General features: G+C 49.9%; 2 protein-coding genes across 4 annotated transcripts in view; one reads left to right on the top strand and one right to left on the bottom strand.

Moving 5' to 3' along the window:
* The window catches only part of DAAM1 (dishevelled associated activator of morphogenesis 1), an 82,572-nt gene extending 66,372 nt beyond the window's left edge, over positions 1-16,200 (top strand). For all 3 annotated transcript variants that reach the window (XM_042865080.1, XM_042865099.1, XM_042865090.1), the window contains 9 exons: positions 3,825-3,909; positions 4,641-4,747; positions 6,458-6,546; positions 6,704-6,872; positions 7,462-7,569; positions 9,580-9,640; positions 10,245-10,376; positions 12,761-12,931; positions 13,451-16,200. In XM_042865080.1, the coding sequence (XP_042721014.1) occupies positions 3,825-3,909; positions 4,641-4,747; positions 6,458-6,546; positions 6,704-6,872; positions 7,462-7,569; positions 9,580-9,640; positions 10,245-10,376; positions 12,761-12,931; positions 13,451-13,660 (1,132 nt within the window). In that variant the 3' untranslated portion in view covers positions 13,661-16,200. The remainder of the gene's footprint in view (positions 1-3,824; positions 3,910-4,640; positions 4,748-6,457; positions 6,547-6,703; positions 6,873-7,461; positions 7,570-9,579; positions 9,641-10,244; positions 10,377-12,760; positions 12,932-13,450) is intronic.
* Positions 16,201-18,494: 2,294 nt separating this feature from the next.
* Positions 18,495-21,014, bottom strand: GPR135 (G protein-coupled receptor 135). The gene has a single exon (XM_042867342.1). It carries the CDS (start codon positions 21,012-21,014, stop codon positions 19,752-19,754), a length of 1,263 nt encoding a protein of 420 aa, XP_042723276.1. The 3' UTR covers positions 18,495-19,751.
* Positions 21,015-21,414: the final 400 nt, after the last annotated feature.

Raw genomic sequence — 21,414 nt, 5'->3', positions numbered from 1 at the left:
ACAAACAAAACCTCCGGGTGGGGAACAGTGCCTGGTTTCTGCTCTGCATTGCTTCTAGGGATTTCCTTATTTCCTCAAATGCAGTAGTCAGAATAACAGGGATTATAGTGAAAGTGGAGCTTAGAGCAGCATGTGGATGAGTGTGTCTGCATCAGCAAGCTGCTAGAAAGCAAAGCAACAGGACCAGGGCACTGCCTGGGTTGCTCCCCTGCATTGCATACAATCAGAGCATATTCAGGTGAATTCAGCACAAGATGCTTGTGCACACAAACAAACAAACACCACCTTTGGCATGAAGGGGAGCTACTCAAGCACTTGACTACAGGGGCATTGGAGATGCCTCTCTGGATAAAGGTCTTCATATGCCATCACCAGCTAGTTTTTCTCTTCTAGTGATGGCTGGAAATGAGTTGTCATTAATTAATCCAACAGGAATGAGCACTGCCTGTCTTCCCTGTCCTTTGATTCCCTCCCTAGAAGACCAGCAAGTGGGGCATGGGGCTGTATGATTTTTCCCAGCGTCGTGATTTCTAGGCACTGATATATTTAGCAATATAAATATATAACATGCCAAGGAGGAGTGAGCCCTGACTTTCAGTAGATCTAGACCTGCTCTCCTCCAGCAGTTGGCACCCACCTGGGCTCTTTCCTACCCCAGAGGAGACACCAACCCAGCATGAGCTGATGCTGTGGGGTCCATCCTGTGCTGCCTGCACCCAGGGACCTCTGCAGGTTCAGCTCACCCCCTGCATCTTCAGAAAGCTCTGTACCAAGCCCTGTCCCCATCTCTGAGCAGAGCACAGATCTGCTGCTGCAGAGGACTGGGTGTTGTAGAAGCAAGCTGACTTTCACATGTGAAAGGACCTGTAGGCTTGGCCCCTTGTTTAACCCAGACATTTGTAAGCTAAACAGCTATTGTCTGGCTTGCAGCGTGGAAAGATTACGGCCAGTGAGATACTTTATCTCTCTCTGTAGATTTATTTTTTTGCCTGCTTCCCTTGCTTTGGGAGAAATTACTGCACAGTGAGATCACTGAATTTTCCTTCAGCTTGTAATGCAGCACAAGAATATTTTTAACATTTGCTTTTTTCCTCTTTTTTAAGAACGCTCCAGCAATGCCGATGTCGGTGCATTGCTCCATCTTACTCAAGGAAACCCTGCCTTTGCTTTTGCTCCGGGTGTACATGTGTGTATTTTTAGCGTGCTGCCTTCTGCAAGATGCAAATCAGGGCTTTGCTGCATCCCTTTCTGAGCGTGCTGGCAGTGAATGGCTCGTTTGATTCCTCTCTCCAGCGAGGCAGTGTCGAGCATTTTTCTCAAATGAATGTGGCTTTTCAAGAGGGCGCGTCCCCTTCCAGGCGGAATTTGTTTTTCCCCTTCACACTTATTACATCCTTCCCTGGACCCTACAAAAGCCACGCATGCAAGCCCGGGCCGGCAGGCTGTCACTTTGCATCGCTGAGCTGCTGGCCTTAAATCCCTGTGACAGCAAGCACTGTGACCCCGTTCCTCTCAGACGGCTCGCGTTCGACAGCTGCTGCCAGCAATGATAATTATTGTGGTTATAGATAAGCTTCTAGCTTTCCCTGGCCCCTTTCCCATCACATTGTCTGAGAAGCTGTTCTCTTCTGGCGCCCTGTGATTGCTCTCTGCCGATCCTGAAGCAGCCTCTTGTTCTTGGCATGGCATTTTGATGATTTCTGAGAAAAGTTTGTTCAGCCCTTTTATTGTGTGTCTCTATTTTATTACTGGGTTTGCTTTTAATGAGCAGGGCTTAAAAAGGCACGCTCGCCATTCAGCACATACCCAGAGGTAGTCACAGTGGAGCTTCAGGTGTGTGCTGTGTGAGAGGTAACTGCCCACCAGCTGCCTTCTCCTGGGAGCGTATTTTCCACCTCCAAGTGTCTCAAACCAGCAGGTGTCATTTTTTCCTGGGTGGGGGCTGATGTGACACTTGGTGGTGGCCTTAGCCTTAGCACGGCTGCTTGGGCGCAGTCTTCATACCCAGCATCAGAGGTCTTGTCCTTCCAGGCCACTGCCATCTTATAGGATCATAGAATCATTCAGGCTGGAAAAGATCTCCAAGATGCTGAAATCCAACCCCAGCCCACCCCCACCAGGCCCACTGAACCGCATCCCTCAGTGCCACATCTCCATGGCTCTGGATCACCTCCAGGGATGGTGACTCCACCACCTCCCTGGGCAGCCTATGTCAGTGCATCACCACTCTTTCTGAGAAGAAATGTTTCCTAATATCCAACCTGAACATCCCCTGGTGCAACTTGAGGCCGTCACCTCTCGTACTATCTCTGTTACCTGGGAGCAAAGGCTGACCCCCATCTTGCCACCACCCCATCTTGCCACCACCTTCTTTCAGGGAGTTGTAAAGAGTGATAAGCCTCCTTCAGATGGAAGAGTCTCCTTCAGGTGGGATGGTGTGAAGACTGAAGAGCCTCCTTCAGACGGAACAATCCCAGTTCCCTCAGCTGCTCACTGTAAGACTTGTGCTCCTGACCCCTCACAGCTTCACTGTCCTTCTCTGGACACATTCCAGGGCCTCAGTGACTTTCTTACAGTGAGGGGCCCAACACTGAACAGAGCACTTGAGGTGCAGCCTCACCAATGGAGGATACAGAGGGACCATCACCTCCTGCTCCTTCTGGTTGCATTATTTCTGATCTTATGGGGCAGGTAGGGTGTCTCCAGGACACGGCTGCTTATCTCTGCAAGCAGCACAGGGATCCATCATCCTGGATCTATTCTGCTTGTGCTGCAGCCCTACTAATTATCCTGGCCACTGCTCAGTACAGTCTTTGTGCTTTCTTCCCTGGTTCAGGTGAGATTTTAACTCACTTCTCTTTTAACAAACGTCTCTATTGAGATTTCCTCAAGTACTGGATACTGTGGCAAGAGGGGAGGGAGGACCAAGATGAGAAATCTGAGCTCTTAAGGAATGAAAGTTTACTTGTCGCTGCTCTTCCACATGTGTGTCTCAGTGAAGGTAAACCTTCATTTCCAGTCTTGAACAAAAGGTTTCCAGCTAAGCCAAGCTCTCACTAGCCTAAAGGGTCCTGCATCTTTGCTGTTTAGCTTTGTGTTCCATGAGCTGGCTCTAAGGTCTTGGTCTGCTACCCAAGCAAAGTCAGGATGGAAAATATACTCTTAACTTCTGCTCCTCCTGCATCCTCGCTCAGTTCAGCAGCTGGGTATAAGACTGGCATCCAAAACTGGCCATGCCTAATGCCTGTTGCTCATACCTCTTGATTGAGAATATCCATCAGGCTGCAGAAAGCATCTCTTTTGTCCTGTATGCGTGAGAATTTGCAAACAGCAGCAACACTCTGAAAATGAAGGAAAATTACCAAGGGCTTGGACAGAGCCTCAGAAGATAGCCAGGTCTGTGATGGTAGTGCTTGGCCCAGAGCTCCTGCAGAGGGCAAGAGGAAGAAGGGGCTCACTTTCTTTTGCACTGAGATTGTTTAATCAACTGCATTGCAAAAGCATGAAGAAAAATATCTGTGCAATTATTGCATATTGCAATCCCAGTCCTTGCAGGGAGTGGTCACGCAGATTGTTGCAGATCTATTAAACTGTGACTGATGAATGTCAGCTCAGGAGGAACTGTGGGTGTCCTTCTATTGCCTCAGCTTGCAGATTTTAGGTTTCTTTCTCCTTCTTCCTAGAGGGAGACTCCATGTGAAAGAGGTTGGGAGGGGTGGAGGACCACATGACCCTGACCGTGTTGATGGGTAGTAGAGGACGCACTCTTCAAACTGTTCCATTGCATGGATGCAATTTATCCTCCTCTTCCCTCTTTCTCCTAGGCTGAAGCTCTCAAATGAGGAGATCAAACGAGCCATTTTGACGATGGACGAGCAGGAGGACCTCCCGAAAGACATGTTGGAGCAGGTGGGCAATGCATCCTGCCCTCCTCCTGGTTGGCATCATGCCTTAGAATGAGGCCACACATACTTTTTGGGATCAAACTGTCTCTCTGAGACACATGTTGGGCCTCAAATTATTTGCCAGCTTCATATTGAGAATCATCTGAAGGGTAGTTGAAGAATCACGAATGCAGGCAGCTAGGCTGTAGCATCAGCACAGAGGGCAGAATGGCCTCTGTATTATGTGCTGGTACCTGGGTCTGCCCTGGGACCCAATGCTGAGCCATTTGGTGGCCAAAGATTGACAGTTGTGCTTGATGGGGGTTATTTTCAAAAGCTTTCTGAGCATTTGTGTAGTCCTCAAAAAAAAAAGGAATTCAGCTTTTCACCCCCCTCTGAATGCCTTTAGAAGCATTTTATTCACCTGTCCAAACTTTCTGCCTGAAGTAATGTGGAGTTGCAGTGAGAGTCTCTTATATCTAGTTTGGCAGATCTGATGTGGAAGCCCTGATGTAGACCTAGCATATCTGTTGTAAAGTCAGAGTGGTGTCAGGGCAGAAGCAAGAGATGCCAATGTGATGTGGCAGAGGGAGGAAGGACAAAGGGACAGCTGGGATGCACTTATTTCATAGGTACGCTGAGGTCGCCATACAGATTGAAAAGGCAGGAGATTGAAGTGACTAAATCACTGCTTTGTTCATGAAAAACTTCAGAACTGTGCATGGATCTCACATCTGTAAATGTGCTTCCCTTTAGCTCCTGAAGTTTGTTCCAGAAAAGGGTGACATTGACCTGCTGGAAGAGCATAAGCATGAACTGGACCGCATGGCCAAGGCTGACCGGTTTCTCTTCGAAATGAGCAGGTGGGCCATTGGACTACATGGGATGTCAAGGAGCCTGGATGGGCAATATGCTCCGTTTGCTGTTTTTCACATCAAGAAACATGTGGGTAGATGGTTGGGAGGGCAAGCAAGGTGCTCCTATCCATAAGGATCACTCATGATGCTGCATGCTCCAGGTCAGGGCTGTGCATCCCAGAAAGCAGCAGCAGACAGAGCAGGGGATGGGGAGATGAGTCTCATCTGAGCATCTCCCAACACACTTCCCCTCTTACCTGGGGAAGAAAAGCTCAGTCTGGCACAACTGTGCAGAAGGGCCCATCGTCTGCAGCATGGTCCAGGTGGGAAGTGCCACTTGAATGGTAACAGTGCCATTGCAAGGCTCCTTTCCCCTTTGCACTAATATATCCTAATGAATACTGAAGACTGATATATGTAAATTTTGCCCTGCTGTATAGATAAGTTCCACTCGTCACCTTCAGGAATGACTCATCCCCAAGGCTCCTGAGAATATACGAGACAGAGAGGAAATGTCATTTCTCCCTGATCCTGGCAGCAATCATTTATGCCTTACAGGTCTTGAGGGACGAACAACCTTATCTTTTGCATGCACATCCTTCAGGGGTACTGGTTTAAAATCTTGAAGCTCGTTATTTAACTCCTACTGAATATTGAGCTCTTTGAAATTTTCTCTGAGGAATTTCTTACGTACTCTCTGGACTTCGAGCAAGTCATTTGTTTGAAAAGTCAGAGAGTTTTGCAATACGACTTCATTCCAGCAGTTAAAAAATAGAAACACTCCTGTTCTCCCTGAGAAATGCACTAACGAACACCACAGCAATGCACTGTGGGCTTGCTGAGTGTCGAAGGCAGGCAGGACAGAGCTGTGAAGTTCAGGACAAGCCCTCGGGGCTGAAAGATGGAATTAGTCTTCCTCTTGCAGGTTACCTTTCTTTCTCGTGGTAAAATGTTGCTCCCATGCCTTCATCTTTTGGAAGCACAATGTGCTGATGCAAATATTTTCCTTGATTTCATTCATAGCTGTTTAATTTGTCCTGCGGTCTGTAACCAAGTGTGATGTCTTTGTCACTTCTGATTAGTACATCAGCCTACCCTGTGGCCTTGGCTGTGAGCACATCTCCCATGGGTCCTGGTCCAAGTGACTCAAATCAGGCTGCTGTTTGCATACAAGTGAGATCTTGTTTAGCCTAAACACAACTGACATGGGCACAGCCGTCCCCTAAATTGCTCAGTAAAGGGCTGGGTTGAGATGTATTGGTGGCTGTGCTGCCCAGGTCCAGGGGGACACTGTCACTCAGAGTATCTGAAGGTCAGGTCTCATTAGCACTGGTAGCTGATGTGCCTCCCTCCAGCACAGCTCACTGCAGAGCCGCTGGGAGCCCAGATCTCATCAACATCTCTGCTCAGGAGTGGTCATAAATGAACTGATTATTCATAGCAGTAGAGTGTAAAAATGCACTTGTTCAACCTGCTGTGTTCAGGATAGCTTACACATGGGATTAAGAGCCCATCAGGATCTGCCCAGTGATGGCTTTAGCTTCAGTTGTCATTTTTTTTTCCCAACCAACATAGGTTCCAGGGGAAATGCAGTCATTACTTTTTAATCACTGTGGCTCAGGCGTGCTTTGTAAGCCTGGCTGTGAACAGCTGGGCAGCAGAGCTCTGCCTGAAGCAAGCAAAGCTCAGCCTGCACCTCTCTTTTTTTTCTGGCAGGATAAACCATTATCAGCAAAGGCTGCAGTCCCTCTACTTCAAGAAGAAGTTTGCAGAGAGAGTTGCAGAAGTCAAACCCAAAGTGGAAGGCAAGTGACTGCATCTGCTGACTGCTTCTGGTGGAGATGGCAGGGATGGAGGGAGCTGGTGGCCGCATTCTGGCCATGAGAGCACTGCAGGGCAGGGGACTGATGCAGTGCAGGTGCTGTGGCTTGCAGGTGACATCCTGCACCTCTCTCCCTGCAGCCATCCGTGCTGGCTCCAAGGCAGTGCTCCAGAGCAGCAGCCTGCAGCAGCTGCTGGAGGTGGTCCTGGCCTTCGGGAACTACATGAACAAAGGACAGAGGGGAAACGCCTTCGGGTTTAAGATCTCCAGCCTGAACAAGATCGCGGACACGAAGTCCAGCATTGACAAGTGAGCATCCCCTGCCCTCTTCCTCGGTAGTTTCTATGGGCTCCAGCATTGCTGGAGGAATTGAGAGGTTGTTAGCACTGCTCCCAGCACACAGGTGGGTGATAGTGATCCTATCCCTCCTGCCTGGCACATCCCATGGCACAAGCATCCTGGATCACATAAGGTTTAGAGGGAACTGAGCTGCAGTCAGCACGGAAATGGATGAGGGCTTTCCTTTCTGGCCTACTCGATGGCAGTCAAGGCTGGTGTGGAGGATCATTCTCCAAGAACTCTTTTCCCCTTTGAGAAGCCAGAGGAGGAATCTTTAGGCAGGGAATTCCTGTGCAGTCACCCCAAGCAGAGGCAGCCCTCGTGGTGTTCACTCACCCTCACTGAAATTTGTGTGCAGAGAGAGGAGCTGGGTCAGATCCCAAACCAGCCCAGCCTTTGCCAAACAGGAGGAGGAAGGGGTGATGGCATTCAGGCACCTCCAGTGGATCCCTGCTCTGTGATCCAGACAGTGGGCCATGTCATTGCATGGATCCCAAAACAGCCATGAGGGTTGGGATTTCACCAGCACCACACTAACCTCTCTGTTCCTTTCTCCTAGGAACATTACTCTTCTGCACTATCTCATCACTATTGTTGAAAAGAAATATCCCAAAGTCCTCCGCCTGCATGAGGAGCTGCGAGACATCCCGCAGGCAGCCAAAGTCAAGTAAGCAGGGATTAGGGGGGTGATGTGGGTCTGCGAGGTTGCATCTCCTCTTGCTTCAGCCTGCCTTTCTGCATCGCACCCCCGTAGCCCTGCACCCATGGGAACAGAAGCACAAAGTCAGTGCTGCAGCAAGCATCACCTTGTGGCTTTAAATCCCAGCCCCTGCAGCTAAAGGGAGGCGAGCCTCTGGCTGCGAGGGAGGAGAGCTGCTTACAGCAGCCCAGCCGTTTCCTGCTGTTATCTCACCACAGAAGCATTTAATTAATTTCTAATGGTACGTCAAGTAATCTGGTAGGAAGCGGTTGCGGTGTGGCTGCAGATAAAAGGCAGCTCTTTATCTGGGTGCAGCGGGGAGGCTTTGCTGTGTGGGGCACCGGCTCAAGGGGCTTGGTGCCCTCTGGGTCCAGCACTCCTGCCACCAGCATGGAGCTTATGATGCCTATAATGCTCATGGGGACCCTGCACGCTCATGCAGTGGGCTGCTGCAATCTGGAGAGGCCCCATCCAGCAAAGACTTTAAGCACGTGCTTAGCGTTAAGCGCACGAGGAATCTGCTGTTGCTCTGCAAAGCCCTCAAGTATGCACTTAAGTCCATCTGAAATCAATGGGGCTCTGTTTTGGTCTTAAAGTTGAGCAGGAGCTTACGTGCTGTGCTGCTGTGGGGATCTGAGCCTGTGACAGGGAGTCAGAGATTATACATTTCTGCAAGCAGCACTCGTGTGGCTGAGAGCATTCGCCTAAATAATCCGTGGACGTAGAGAGGGCCTTAAAGTGCCCCTTTTTAGAGATGAGACAACAAATACACGTGGAACTCGCAGGTCTCTTTAAGTTTCAGTGCTCTTAAGGGTGGACTCCCTATAGAAGAACGTGCAAAGCATTTTGTATGGTGAGCATCCTCGCATTTAAAGCACAAAATAATTTTCCATTGCAGGGGTTGGGCTGAACACCTGGGCATTGAGTGGGCGGCTGCTGTGATACAAGCATTGCTCCCTGCCTGCTGCCTGCAGGCTTCTTTCTCATGCTCTGCAGCTGTTGTACAGATACACGTATGGGAAAGAAAGCGTCTACAGAGAAGCTTTTTTCCCTATCAGTCCAGTGCTAAACTGGACACCACATGTAATGTTTGGGTTCAGTCCAATGTAGAGCAAAACCAAAAAGTTTCTAAATCCCTGGAAAACCCTAAATTCCCCCCAGCCCTGCAGCTGTGAAGGAAAATTGCCGCCTCTGTCAACCCCCACCACTACTAATGAACTGCTAGAGCACGGGGCTCCCAGAACTTCATTTTCCCAGACTTAAACCTGCCAGGAACACTTGCCCCATGACATAGGAAAGGCACCCCTGGAAAAGCATCAAGCCTGTGGTCATCGAGTCTTTGTGAGAAAGCTCTCAATCAGCTCTATGAAAGAAACCCATAAGTGCTCAATCTCGGTGCACTGGGGACTCGAGCCTTGTGTAAACAGCCTCAGCGCCAACCCTGATCATTTATTTTTATTTCTCTATATTTGGGTTGCCTCCTCTTAGGAAAGCTTTTCTGTTAAGGAGTGCTGCTCCAGTCCGTAGGGTGGGAAGGATGCTTTGAGTGGAACTCACCTCATTGTGGTTCCCCCAGAAATTGTCCACTGTGCAGTGGGACAGTTACCTTCTGCTGATACAGAGACCCGGGAGCAGGCAAGGTCAGCAACCTTACTGCCAGCAAGGACAGGGATGAGGAGTGCCCCTTCCTCCATCCCACTGCTGCCTGCTCTGGGATTTTTAGCACATTCCCTTTGATTACAAGCACAGAGAAGTGCTCTGCTTTCAAGCAAGCAGCAGCAGCCGCTTTCAGATAGGCAGCCGCCTTTGTTTCGAGGCTGTCAGGACAATTTGCTGTTCAACACAAACCAGCCTGCAAACAGGAGGCAGTGTGTGCAGCACTGGGGTCTGTTCAGTGGAAAAGCACAGTTGTGTTAGTAGGAGAGCTGAAGAATGTGCTGGAGAAGTTGAAAACTGACATTCTGCTATTTCCAACAGCATGACTGAGCTGGAGAAAGAAATAAACACACTGAGGAGCGGCCTGAGAGCGGTGGAAACTGTAAGTATTATTTAAATCAAATATAGTCCAGCCTGGCTCCCAGCACTGGGGCATCCTTTTGTGGGGATGGAAGCGAGGGACCTCCCAGAAAAGCTGCCTTACTGTATTTCCTGGAGATCTTCTGCTCTTCCTTTCCTGTCCTGTACGTGTGCCTGTCCTCCTAGGGCTGTTGAGGCACTGAAGCTACTGTATGTTGGTTGGGCACATGCATGGTTTGTATCTGACACATCAGGAGAAGCTAAGCGTAGTGCCCATGGAGCAGGACCTGTAATGTGCTGCGGTGTCTCCTTGGCTGTAAGATCTCAGAGGACAGGGGCTCAGGTTGGGCAGCTCATCTGGAGTGGTGAAGAAGTGGAGGTATCCTTAAGAACTCTCTGTCTTGCTAATTGCTGCTTTCAGCATCTTTCCCAGAGGGTTTGTTTTCAAAAGCATAGTGTGGCCATGATATCATATAACGGGGTAATCCAAGGTCTCATGCATTGCAGGAGAGTGCAACACTGACATGGGCACACACCTGGCAGCACTGATAGAGACCATCATGTTTGTGTCCCTCATCAGCCAGGGCCTGACTAGATTTATGTTTTTGTTTTTGTTTTTCCCAAAGGAGCTGGACTTCCAGAAGTCTCAAGTTCAGCAAGCAGGAGACAAGTTTGTGTCTGTTGTCAGCCAGTTCATCACACTAGCCAGCTTCAGCTTCTCAGATGTTGAAGATCTTCTGGCAGAAGCAAAAGAACTGGTAAGGTCACCAATGCCCTTGAGATCTGATCTGGGCAGTGTTTCATCCCCTCCTCCAGCCAGCAGAGGAGGAACAACCAGAGCTTTCCCAGAGCATGCGCCATGTGTGCTGATATCTCAGATATCTCCCAAGAGATCACACATATGTGATGTAGAGAGAGTGTCCTGCTAAGACCCTGACATGAGGAAGGCTCTGCACTGCTCCTTGTGGTTTATTCAGAGTGGGTGTGGGTGGGTGGGTGGATAATGGCACATCCCTGTCTGTCCCCAGGGCTTTATTCCTGCTCCATAACCCAACATGCCACAGGATCACAGGTCAGGCCAACAAACATGAGACATGGTATCTGTCTGTTTGTTGGAAGGGCAAGGTAGGGGCTAGCCTTGGTAGAGTTGTGTCCATCAGGAGGGGATGAGATTGAAGCCAACTTCAGACCTGCTTAGAGATGCTGCTTAAAAGACTCAGTCTCCTCAGAGCAGTGCCTTAATGAGTGCTGTGCAGCCACAGTCACTTGATTTCTTGTGTTACCGTCCTCTCTTCCCAACAGCCTGGCTTAAGCCTGAGCAAGTCAGCCGTTGACTGACATCTGTGATACCCAAGCACCCTTTGCTTCCCTTCTTCCAGCAAAGGCACATATAGCTGGTTTCTATATCTTGCCAGAACTATCTTCCAGTATCTCCTCTCTGACTCGACCTTCATCTTAAATGAACTGGCAGGGAGATAGTTCAGATCAGAATCAAACACACAGAGGTGTCATCCGTATCCCATTGCATAAGCTACCTGTCCAAACACTGAAGTTACCAAGTGCCACCACCTCCTTCTCCCTGGTTATACCAATGTCAACCTGACCATGTCCTCCAGTCCATCCACCTGTGCTGGGGTATTACAAGTGACCAGTGTCCTCCTGAAGCTATGCCTAAACCTTTGAAACTGTCAGTACTGGTCAGGCAGATCTTGCCTGCAGTGAGTGCAGACTGTGCAGACAGATGTGCCCACATCTTTAGGAGCTCTCATTGTAGTCCTCACAAGCCATTAAAGCCTACTTTGAAGCAAATGCTTCCCATAGTTCTTGAATAGGATAGGCTGGGGAAAGTGCACAAGCTCTTCAATTTTTAAGCACGTGTTCAAATCATGTGACCTTTTCTCCTAGGAAAGCAGAAACATAATTATCTTATAAACTTCATACCCTGTGGGGATAACATTTTTAGCCTTTTCACCCACCTGAATCTCCTAAAAGGTGGCAGAAACATCAGCATCTTAATGAAAATCAACGAGAATAACCTCAGTGTTTTCGATTGATACAGTGGCACCTTTCAGATCCTTCCCTGCATCCTGAAATGCTAAGTCTCATAAATAAACAGAGAAATAAAAGTGCCCCAAATGTCTTTTGAAGAGGCTGAGACATCCCAGAAAATAAGACTTAATCATATTGGCAGGCTTTAAAAATGTTCCTCTCACTCCACAGAGCAAAATCAAAGCAACTCATAAATCTTGTGTCTCTTTGGGGACCAGGGTCCATCATCAGAGACTGGGTGTCCTGTCCTGACCTTTGCTACAGCCTTATTGGATTCACTCACACTAATGGTGTGCAAATAGCACAGAAGACCGGAAAACTTCCCATTTCCCTACCCAGTGCTGTGCTTGAGCCTGGGCAGAAATATCTTTCAGAAGTCTCACCAACACATTTGGTTTCAATAGTAGAGCATGTGGCAATGATAAAGAATACCCCAAAAATACTTCAAAGAAAACTTAAAAGTGCGAGTTTCCCTTCCCCTGCCGTGTTTACTATTAGTTTTATGTCTTCAGTCTTCAGTCCCACAATATTTTGCTTCCTTGTTTTTACTACTGCTTGGTTAATGAAGTCGAGCTGGAGGCTGAGCACAACCAGAGGTGCAAAGGGTTGGTGGGGTGTTTTGGGAGAGGGGGCTACGGGACCTCTCCTGGAAGGCTTACAGGGCAGCTAACGCTCAGAAAATCAGATGGCAGATGATTTAGGTCATGTTTAAGCCAAGGCCTGGCTAATCAAAGCCCTGCTGTTAACTCTGTTCTCTGCCACGACTGCTCCATCAGGCCTAAGGCTTTCCGTTGGGGTCTCACCAGCACAGTATCCCCACAGCCTGACAGCCTCCTGTCTGCTCTCTCTCCAAGGGCTACAAAGTTCCACGTGAATGTGGCAAAAAAATTTTTCACTTTGAGAGGGTGACAGAATCCTTGAAGAGGCTGCTCAGATTGCTTGTGGGTTGTGGAGTCTCCCCTGAAGATGCTCAAGGCTCATGTGGATGCTTTCTCCTGGAACCTACTGTAGGGAACCTTCATTAGCAGGGGGTTGGACTGGATGATCTCTAGAGATTTCTTCCAACCCCTACAATTCTGTGATTCTCTCCCAGTTTTCCAAGGCTGTGAAACACTTTGGAGAAGACACAGACAAAATGCAGCCCGATGAGTTCTTCGGCATCTTCGATCAGTTCCTTCAGGCTGTGACGGAGGCCAAGCAGGAGAACGAGAACATGAGGAGAAGGAAGGAGGAGGAGGAGCGCCGGGCGCGCATGGAGGCCCAGGTAAGCAGGCCAGGGCAGGTCTGGGGACACCTGGTGGCATAGGAAGCATATGTAGGCCAGTCAGGGTGCTTCTGCAATTAGATCCCTTGAAATTAGATCTTTCACTGTTGCTTGCTTATTTAACTAGTCACTTGAAGGTTGGTGAGATCTTACATCTCACCAGAGATGTCTGGTGACAGACACTGATATATATATATCAGTATATATCAATATATCACTGATATATAGACACTGATATATAACTGCACTGGAAAAGAGTTGGGCTTTGCTTTCCCAGCTCTTCTGGTGCTCTCTGACTGCATCAGCAGATGCCCTGAGGCTCCCTAGCCCTAAAGGCTGCTCATCCCATGCCCATCCTCGCGGTGACTCTCTGTGGGTGACCAACACTTCCCAGGGCTGTGGTTCTGTCAAGCAACCCTGATTAGCTCTCACTTACTCAGTGAGGGGTAGGAAGCTGCTGTTGTTCACACTTTGGGGCTACGGGTGCCTACGTGACAGTGCGATGTTCCTCTCCCCCAGCTGAAGGAGCAGCGGGAACGGGAGCGCAAGGCGAGGAAGGCGAAGGAGAGCGGTGAGGAAGGCGGTGAGTTCGATGACCTTGTCTCAGCCCTGCGCTCAGGCGAGGTCTTTGACAAGGACCTCTCCAAGCTGAAGCGCAACCGCAAGCGCATCGCCAACCAGCTGGCTGACAGTGGCCGTGAGCGGCCCATCACCAAGCTTAACTTCTGAGCAGCGAAACAGAAGGACAACGGCGAAAACCGAGAGTTTCCAAACCCGGTTAGTGGTCTTTTTTTGAAGTGGTTAGGATTTATTTTGTTTTCATTATACTGCCTTGTGATTCCAAGCGAAACAGTGGCACATTCTTCCTCCCCACGGGTGAGCGTGTGTGTATGTGCCATGAGCGTGGCCGGGCCGGGTGGAGCTGTGTGTCCTGTGAGTGCTCGTCCCCTGCCCTCCATCCCCTGACAAGTGGCTCTCCCGATGCACAAGCACAATGTCATGTCCTTGAAGAAAGAGACGACTTGGGCACAGAGACATGATCCACGTTGGTGACGGAGAGCTGCTTGGCATCGCTCTCCTGACCCCAGGAGCTGCGCAGGGCTGTTTGCTGGATCGCAAAAGAGTAAAGAGGAGAAAACCAAGTGGACTGAACTTGATGCGTTCATTTCGTTGTCCTGGTTTTTCCCCAGACTTGCACTTACGTGCTGGTCCCCAAGCTCGGTGCCACAAGCACTCCTGGCGATGCTCTTCTTCCCGTTGTTTTTGGGAAATGCTCTTTTTTTCCTCTTGCCTTGCTAAGGGAAGAGTTTACCCGAGTGTTCTTCTTGCTCACGTGGCACCCAGATGTATTTATACTTCTATAACGCTTCCCGGCCCAAGGCGATGGGAAGAGTTGGTTCTCGGAGGCGACGAAGGGCATAAACTTTCGTGTTGTAATTTTTATTCTCGCTTTCTGTTCAATGGGACAAACTGTATCCTCCGTAGATGTCGGTCAGGACAGAAGGTCACTCGGTGTGCAGCGGGGCCAGGGCCAAAGCTGCACCCACCTTCTGGTCTGGTTTGGGTTTGTTGTTTTTTCTTTTAATGGGCACGCAGAAGCAACGACGCCACGAAGTGCTGTCTGTTAGCAACGCTTTGCTGTTCTACTACGTCCTTGCCAATCTGTAAGCAGAACTACCTGTAAAATGTCGGTTCGGAAAAAAAGAAAAAAAAAAAGAAAAAAAAGAAAAAAAGGAAAAAAAAAAAAGAAGAATAAAAAGAATTCAGAGCTCTCAGGGAGTAATAATTTAAAGGTTTAGAAAATTGAAAAATTGGAGAATAAAAAGTAAACGCATTAACATTTCTATTCTTAAATTATGCTGAGTATATAGAGGACTGTTACTTTTTGCTCTTATTTATTTGTGGTGTGTTTTTTAAGGAAACGAGACGAAACCTTTTGATACCACCGATACTTTTGTGATCTTTTGTTTGTTCGTTTGTTCTTTTTCCTGTGGAGAGATGAGTTTGTCCCTGTTGCACTACATACGAACGCTATTTGAAGTAAGGTTGTTTTTTGTTTTGTTTTGTTTCTTTTTGGTCAGATTAATTGGTATTGCAGATGGGCTGTGGGATGTCAGTTAACGTACTGTATAGCAAAAGTGCTGTTGACACTGATTTGTATAAAGATATGGTTCTAAGCACCTGAAGGCCACCAGGTCTGCGTGCTGTGTGAAAGCTGTGAAATATCACTCTGAACGGAGTCGTCAAGAGCTGTGGTTTTACCATTTTGTTCTTTTCTTCATTGCAACTTCGGACGCACTGTAGATTAAAAAAAAAAAAGACAAAAAAAAGAAGACAAAAAAAAAAGACTTTCCGAGTAGCATAAAGCAGGTGAGCGCCAAATGAGAGTCCAGCACCTCGTATCCAAGCAGCTGTGCAACCTGCAGGTTCTGTTCATAGGTGGAGTTGAGCACTTTGCTTTCAGAAGGAGAGGGAAATAAAGACAAAAAGGTAATGATAATACTGTTCCTTAACTAAAGTGCCTCTGTTTATATTTTTTATTTATGGCTGAAAAAAAAGACAAGCAAACAACGGGGCTGATAAAATTGAGGGAATGGACTGTGGGGGTGGGATTGAAAAAAAAACAACAAAGAAAAAGATAAAAAAGGTTGAAAATAGAAACCTATGGCTTCTGATGGTTTAAGGAATGGTTGCTCGTGTCAGATCTGCACGGCGGTTGGATGGGAAGGGGCGGCCGCCTGCAGGTCCCCAGTGCCACATTTCCTGACAGATTCCCTCCTGCCTTCCCAGACCTGGTTTTTATTGTTTGGTTTTATGGCAGCCTTGTGGTTGGGCTGAATTTTTGCCATGTCTTTGTTTTTCTTTCCCCCCCCCCCAAAAAAAAAAAAAGAACAAAAGATGTCTATATTAATAACTGCAAAGGCTGCGTGCAGGTAATTCCATGTGCCATTGTCGAAAACTACTTTTAGATCGGTGCTGGTGTAAGTAGCCACTCTTTTCTCTTGGGTGTGTATTTTAAAGACAGTTTGGTTTGGTTTGTTCTTTTTTTTTTTAATAATGCCAAAAAAGGGGAAAAAAAAATCCGTAACAATTTGTAAACTGACGTATATGTCTTGGACTTTATTAGCTTCGTAGTGACCAAGGTAGTGTGTTAGGTGCAAGAATGTTATTAGTCGTAGCTAGCAGGAAATGCTGTGTAATGTCATGAGACTGTACATTTTCTAAGATGGCAACATGCAATAAAGAAAAGCGATTCCGGTGAGTGTGCAGCACGGAGCCACGAGTCATTGTGCAAAGCAGCACACACAGCAGCCACTGCTGGGGGAGGAAAATGGGATATTTGGGATTTGGGGGCTAAATGGGCACCTTTCTGCCTTGTGCTGAGAAGTACAGCAACCTCTAGGCTTGGAGCAGTCAAAAATGGTGCACTTTAATTTCTTCTGATGTAGTGGAAGAGGGATCATTTAAATTCTATCCATCTTCATGGAATCAAACAGCCACAAGAGGTGATGTATTCTGTGCATGGCTGTGCTGGGGACCACAGAGAAATGCCACCTGGTTACTCCAGTGCTTTTCCTCCACTGAGTCAGGTAAGCAAATTCCACCTGGGTGTTCAGGAATGGCTGGGGAAGGATTTAAGAGAAATCTACCAAGTGCTTTTGTGCGTGCCCATCACACTGAGGGGTTTTAAAACCTGTAGGACTGAGCTGAGGGTTCTGCTTCTCATAGCACAGGCAGCTCCCTGTGTGCAGGAGCAGTGGTGGGACATGGTTAGAGGGCATGGGTGATGGGTTGACAGTTAGACTGGATGGATGCTTAGTGGTCTTTTCCAACCTTTATGGTTCTATGACTCTCACCCTGCTGCCTTAACCAAGGCTTGCTCCAGCCCTTCTAAGAAACAGGAATATGCCCACAGTGCTGGACATTCCCCTCCTGTCCTGCACTCAGCAAGCTGAGCATCATCTCCCCAAATGACCTCCCCAGAATCACACTTTGTCACAGCATGTCTGGGTGCAGCTGGCTGCAGCTCCCTGCTTTCCCATGGTTTATAAAAGCAGCAAGATCATAAAATTTAGTATCCTCAGTATTTGGAAGTCGCTCCCCAATGTTTTGTGGGTTTCTGCCAATGCCTGGAGGAGTCCAGTGCCAGGCAGAGCTCTTGATCTCATGATCTCATGAGCAGAAGCTTTTCTGCTGCTTGTTAGCAGAAGGGCTGTACTAGCTGCTCAGATCTCTGCTGGCATCTGCTGGAGCCACACACTAACACCAGTGTGAAAGAAGTGGAGATGTTGCATCTTGCTGTCAACTACTGGATCCCATCAGGCTGCCACTTGGAAATGAATAATTTGTAGTTTGTAAATTGCACATAAAGCAGTCACTTTGAACCAAGCCTTCACTTGGGCATTAGGGAGGGATGAAGGTAATGACTTAAATGAATGTGATATAGCAAAACTGCCAGACTCTATCTGGAACAATACTTCAGAAACACTCCTCACTCCTACAGACTTAGTGCTTCCCTTCTAAGAAGTAACTCAGAAGCTGTATCAGCAGCTCGTACAGCATTGCCAAATAGCATGGCTCTCTTAGAGCACGACAATGCAGGGACTGCACATAGCCAGATCCCCTCGCTTCAGCCCAGCAAAGGGGGATCTGAGCGCTGCTGAGAGCTTCCACTGCAGCGCTGCTGAGAGGCAGCAACCCACAGCACAGCTGGGAGCCAGCAGCACGCTCTGGCAGGCAGCCTGCAAGCTTGGCGTGTGCCTTCTGTGTTTCTCTTGCTCTCTGCTGCTTGTGGTTTAAGACTCTTCGCCCTTTATTTGTGTTTTGTAAAGCACACTTTGAAAAAGGGGGCATTTAGAGACATGTAGTTGAGTGGCTGGCACAGAACAGGTCCTGCTCTAGCTGAGCTGCAGCAGGTTCATTGCAGAAAGGGTCTGGACAAGAATCTTCCCTTGCTGCACGCCAAGTTAGTGTTTAACAGAAGAGGGCTGTTTGGGAAGCTCAAAGAGCACAGCCAGCTGCCCCCATTCAGCTCTGCATTCTTAATGCTCAGCCACTTGCAAGTACTTGTTAAAAACAAGTGGAAATCGGGTGCTGGAAGAGGCTGGGGAGGTGGCTGGGACCACCTTTTGCAGGGCTTTTACCAGTGAGATCAGTGCAGCCATAACACTGAATGACACCTAAGGTTGATGACCATGGAGTGGAGACAGATTTCCTGACAGCCTTTAAAGGTCCCTTCCAGCTCAAACGATTGTATGATTCTATCCAAGGGTCACATCTTTCCCTCATGGACTTCAGGAGCATCACAGAATTACAGTAATTCTTACAGCATGAAAAATGGCTGCATTCAAATTTCACAGTCAGGTCACGCTTCATAGAATGACAGACTGATAGAATCATAAAGGCTGGGGAAGGCTGCTACAATCATCTTGTCCAACCACTGACTTCGCAACGCCCAGCTTCACAATGTTCAGGTCTCTGTGACCATTCCATGGCAATTTTTTTTACAGAAGTTCCCTTCTGAAGGCTGTACTGAGAATAATGCCAGGCTGAGACGCTATCATCTCCTGCATAAAAGATAATTTATTTCTTGTCTCGCTGCAAAATAATGACGGTACGTTCACTTGAGTCACAACCAGGAGAAAAAGCCGTAGAACAGTAGCATTACATTTCTGAAGACCGCACAAGAAAAATACTGCCTGCCTCTCACATTTAATTTAAGACAATCTCTGAGTTTGAATACTGATTAAGGCGTTAGGACTCTGAGCCTGTGGGCAAAAATATACAGATAAACTCATGAATTTGCACTTTGCAACAGCACTTCCATTTCCTGGTGTTACCTTCATTTTTTCCAGGGGCAAGCAAACAGAGCTAGTTTTTGAATATCACATTCAGTAACAGATTCTTGCCACAGATACAACGCTATCTGTTCTCTGCATGTGCACATCTTCACATGCTTAAGCACAGCAAGCACACATGGCACTGCTGTGCCTTTCCTTTCAGACACTCACCACTCTTGCATGGCTTTTCTAAGCACAGTTAAATCACTGGAGATGTGAGGTACATCTGCCGAGCGCAGAGTACACCTTGTGCCCATGTAGTACAATACACTACACCCACTCCTTTTCCTCTGCCTGCAGAGCTCTCAGTTTCCCACACTCACAGTATTTTATACAGACTGTACCCATAAATAAAAGGCTGCTGAAATTCTGACATCTTTTTCCTCCCTCCCAGCGCCACACATCTTCCTTCTCCGCAGGCATCTGTCACAACAATCACTGCTTTGTTTCACTTGAAATTTAAATAATCATTTTCACAAACCACTCTCTAGCCTGTCCCATACCCTACGACATTCTGCACTGCCACATACAATGGGTTAAAGCAACATTTTCCTGCCGTGATGCAGTTTTCACAGTGTGGTGTTCTCTGAGCGTGCTCCAGCTGCCAGTGCTCAGCTCTTGGTGGCTGCATTGGCACTTAGCAAACAGCTCACACAGTCTCAGGCTGTTTGTGTGTTTGCCCTGCAGCTCCAGTTGGGCGCTTTCTGCAGGACTGGAGCAATCGCTCATGTGGTCAAACTCTTGATGCTCAGTGGCCATCACCACTGCACCAAGCCTGATGAAAGGGGCGCATCCTTTCCATGGCATCTCTCTCTGCTCGCAGAGCAGACTGCCAAATCAGAGCTTGCATGATGGAGAAGAAATCACACTATGGCTCGTGCAGGCCCATCTCCCTGATTTCCAAGAGATCCGTGGCTACTGCCGGTTCCTCATGGAGACAGCCCCAGGGCCCGATGCCACTATCCCAGCCCTCAACGCCATTACAGGCTGGTGTTGACGGCGTCTACTCTGCCCTGCAATGCAGCCTCAGAGACGGCGTCAGGCTGCCCATCCCGACAGAAGAGCACGGCCGGGTTCTTGCAGGCCCACATGGCCACCTCTCCTCCATTCGCCGGACCAGATGAGGACGGGGCGCTCCCCGGAGGCCCACCATGCCGGTTGACGTAGCGCTCCCGCACGCGCTCAGCCCGATTGCGGGGCTCTGGCCGGCGGCCTGTGGCCGAGAGGTAGGCAGCCACGTTGTTCCTAGTCCTGTAGCCGCCCTCGCGGCTGCGTCGCAGCAGCACGGAGATGTTGGGGTTGCGGGCAGCGTAGATGAGCGGGTTGATGGCCCCGTTGGCCCAGGCCATTCCGCTGGCCACCGCGTCCATGGTGGGCGAGAAAGGCAGGTGGCCGGCAGCGGCTGCCAGCCCCAGAATGCAGTAAGGCCCCCAGCAGCAGATGATGGAGACGATCATGATGAGGACGGTGGTGGCCGTGCGCATCTCCCCGTAGGCACGCAGCAGGTTCCCGTAGGTGGCCAGGGGCCTCACGCGGCTCTCGGCCAGCCGCACCGCCCGGCAGATGTTGTAGTGGCAGAAGCACATGAGGGCGAAGGGCAGTAGGTAGCAGAGCACGATGAGCGCCGCGCCGTAAGGCGGGCCCAGCCGCGACGAGCCCCACGGCAGCACGTAGACGCAGCGGTACGCTCCGTGCCGGGCTTCCCGCCGCCCTTCGCCCGCCAGCCCGTACCACGGCCCGGCCAGGCCCAGCGCCGCCAGCCAGACGGCGGCCAGCAGTTGCGCGGCGCGGCGGCGGCCCATCTTGCGGCGGGGCTGGCGGACGATGGCGCAGTAGCGGTCGAAGGAGAGCAGGGCCATGGTGAGGGTGGCGGCGATGCCCAGCCCGGCGTGCAGCGCGGCGCTGGCCAGGCACAGGCGATGGCCGAAGAGCCACGCGCCGGGCGGGCGGCCCAGCAGGCTGAGGAAGGCGAGGGGCAGGCAGAGCAGCGCGCCCAGCAGCTCCGACAGCGACAGCGACAGCACGAAGGCGTTGGTGACCGTGCGGAGCTGCCGGTGTCGGGCGATCACCAGCACCACCGCGCCGTTGCCCAGCGCCGACAGGGCGAAGATGAGCAGCAGAGCCAGCGCCTGCGAAGCCAGAGCCGCCGCCGACCAGCCCGGCCCCGTCGCCGCCGCACCGCTCTCGTTGCCGCCGCCGCCGCCGCCGGAGAGGTTTCCCGGCACGGCCGCCGCCGCCTCCATGCGCAGCCCTACGGCCCGGCCCGCGCCGCGCCCGCCCCGCGCTGCCGCCGCTGACGTCGCCCCGCCGCCGTCGCCCGGGGAACCGCCCCGCCGCCCGCGCGGCCACCCGGGGCGGGAACAGCCGCGGCGCGGCCTCCGCTTGTCGCCTTTCTGCTCGCGGACCTCCCCTCCCTCACAGCCCCGTTCTCACAGCCCCCATCCCCTCGCAGATCCTCACGGCTCTTTCCTTGCATCTCCTCTCTCCTCCACCAGCACAGCCTCCTTCCCCCGTCCCCTCACATCCCCACCACCTCGTGTCCCCATCTCCTCACCGACCCTTACTGTAAAAAATCTTTTCCTTTTATCCAGTCTAAACCACTCCTTTTTAGTGGGAAGCCATTTCCCCCGTACTGTCACAGAA

Source organism: Lagopus leucura, unplaced genomic scaffold (assembly GCF_019238085.1).
Source record: "Lagopus leucura isolate 7727_CA_CO unplaced genomic scaffold, USGS_WTPT01 Super-Scaffold_1, whole genome shotgun sequence".
NCBI lineage: Eukaryota > Metazoa > Chordata > Aves > Galliformes > Phasianidae > Lagopus > Lagopus leucura.
Note: the sequence above shows the minus strand (reverse complement) of the source record. Positions and strands in the feature narration are given on the sequence as shown.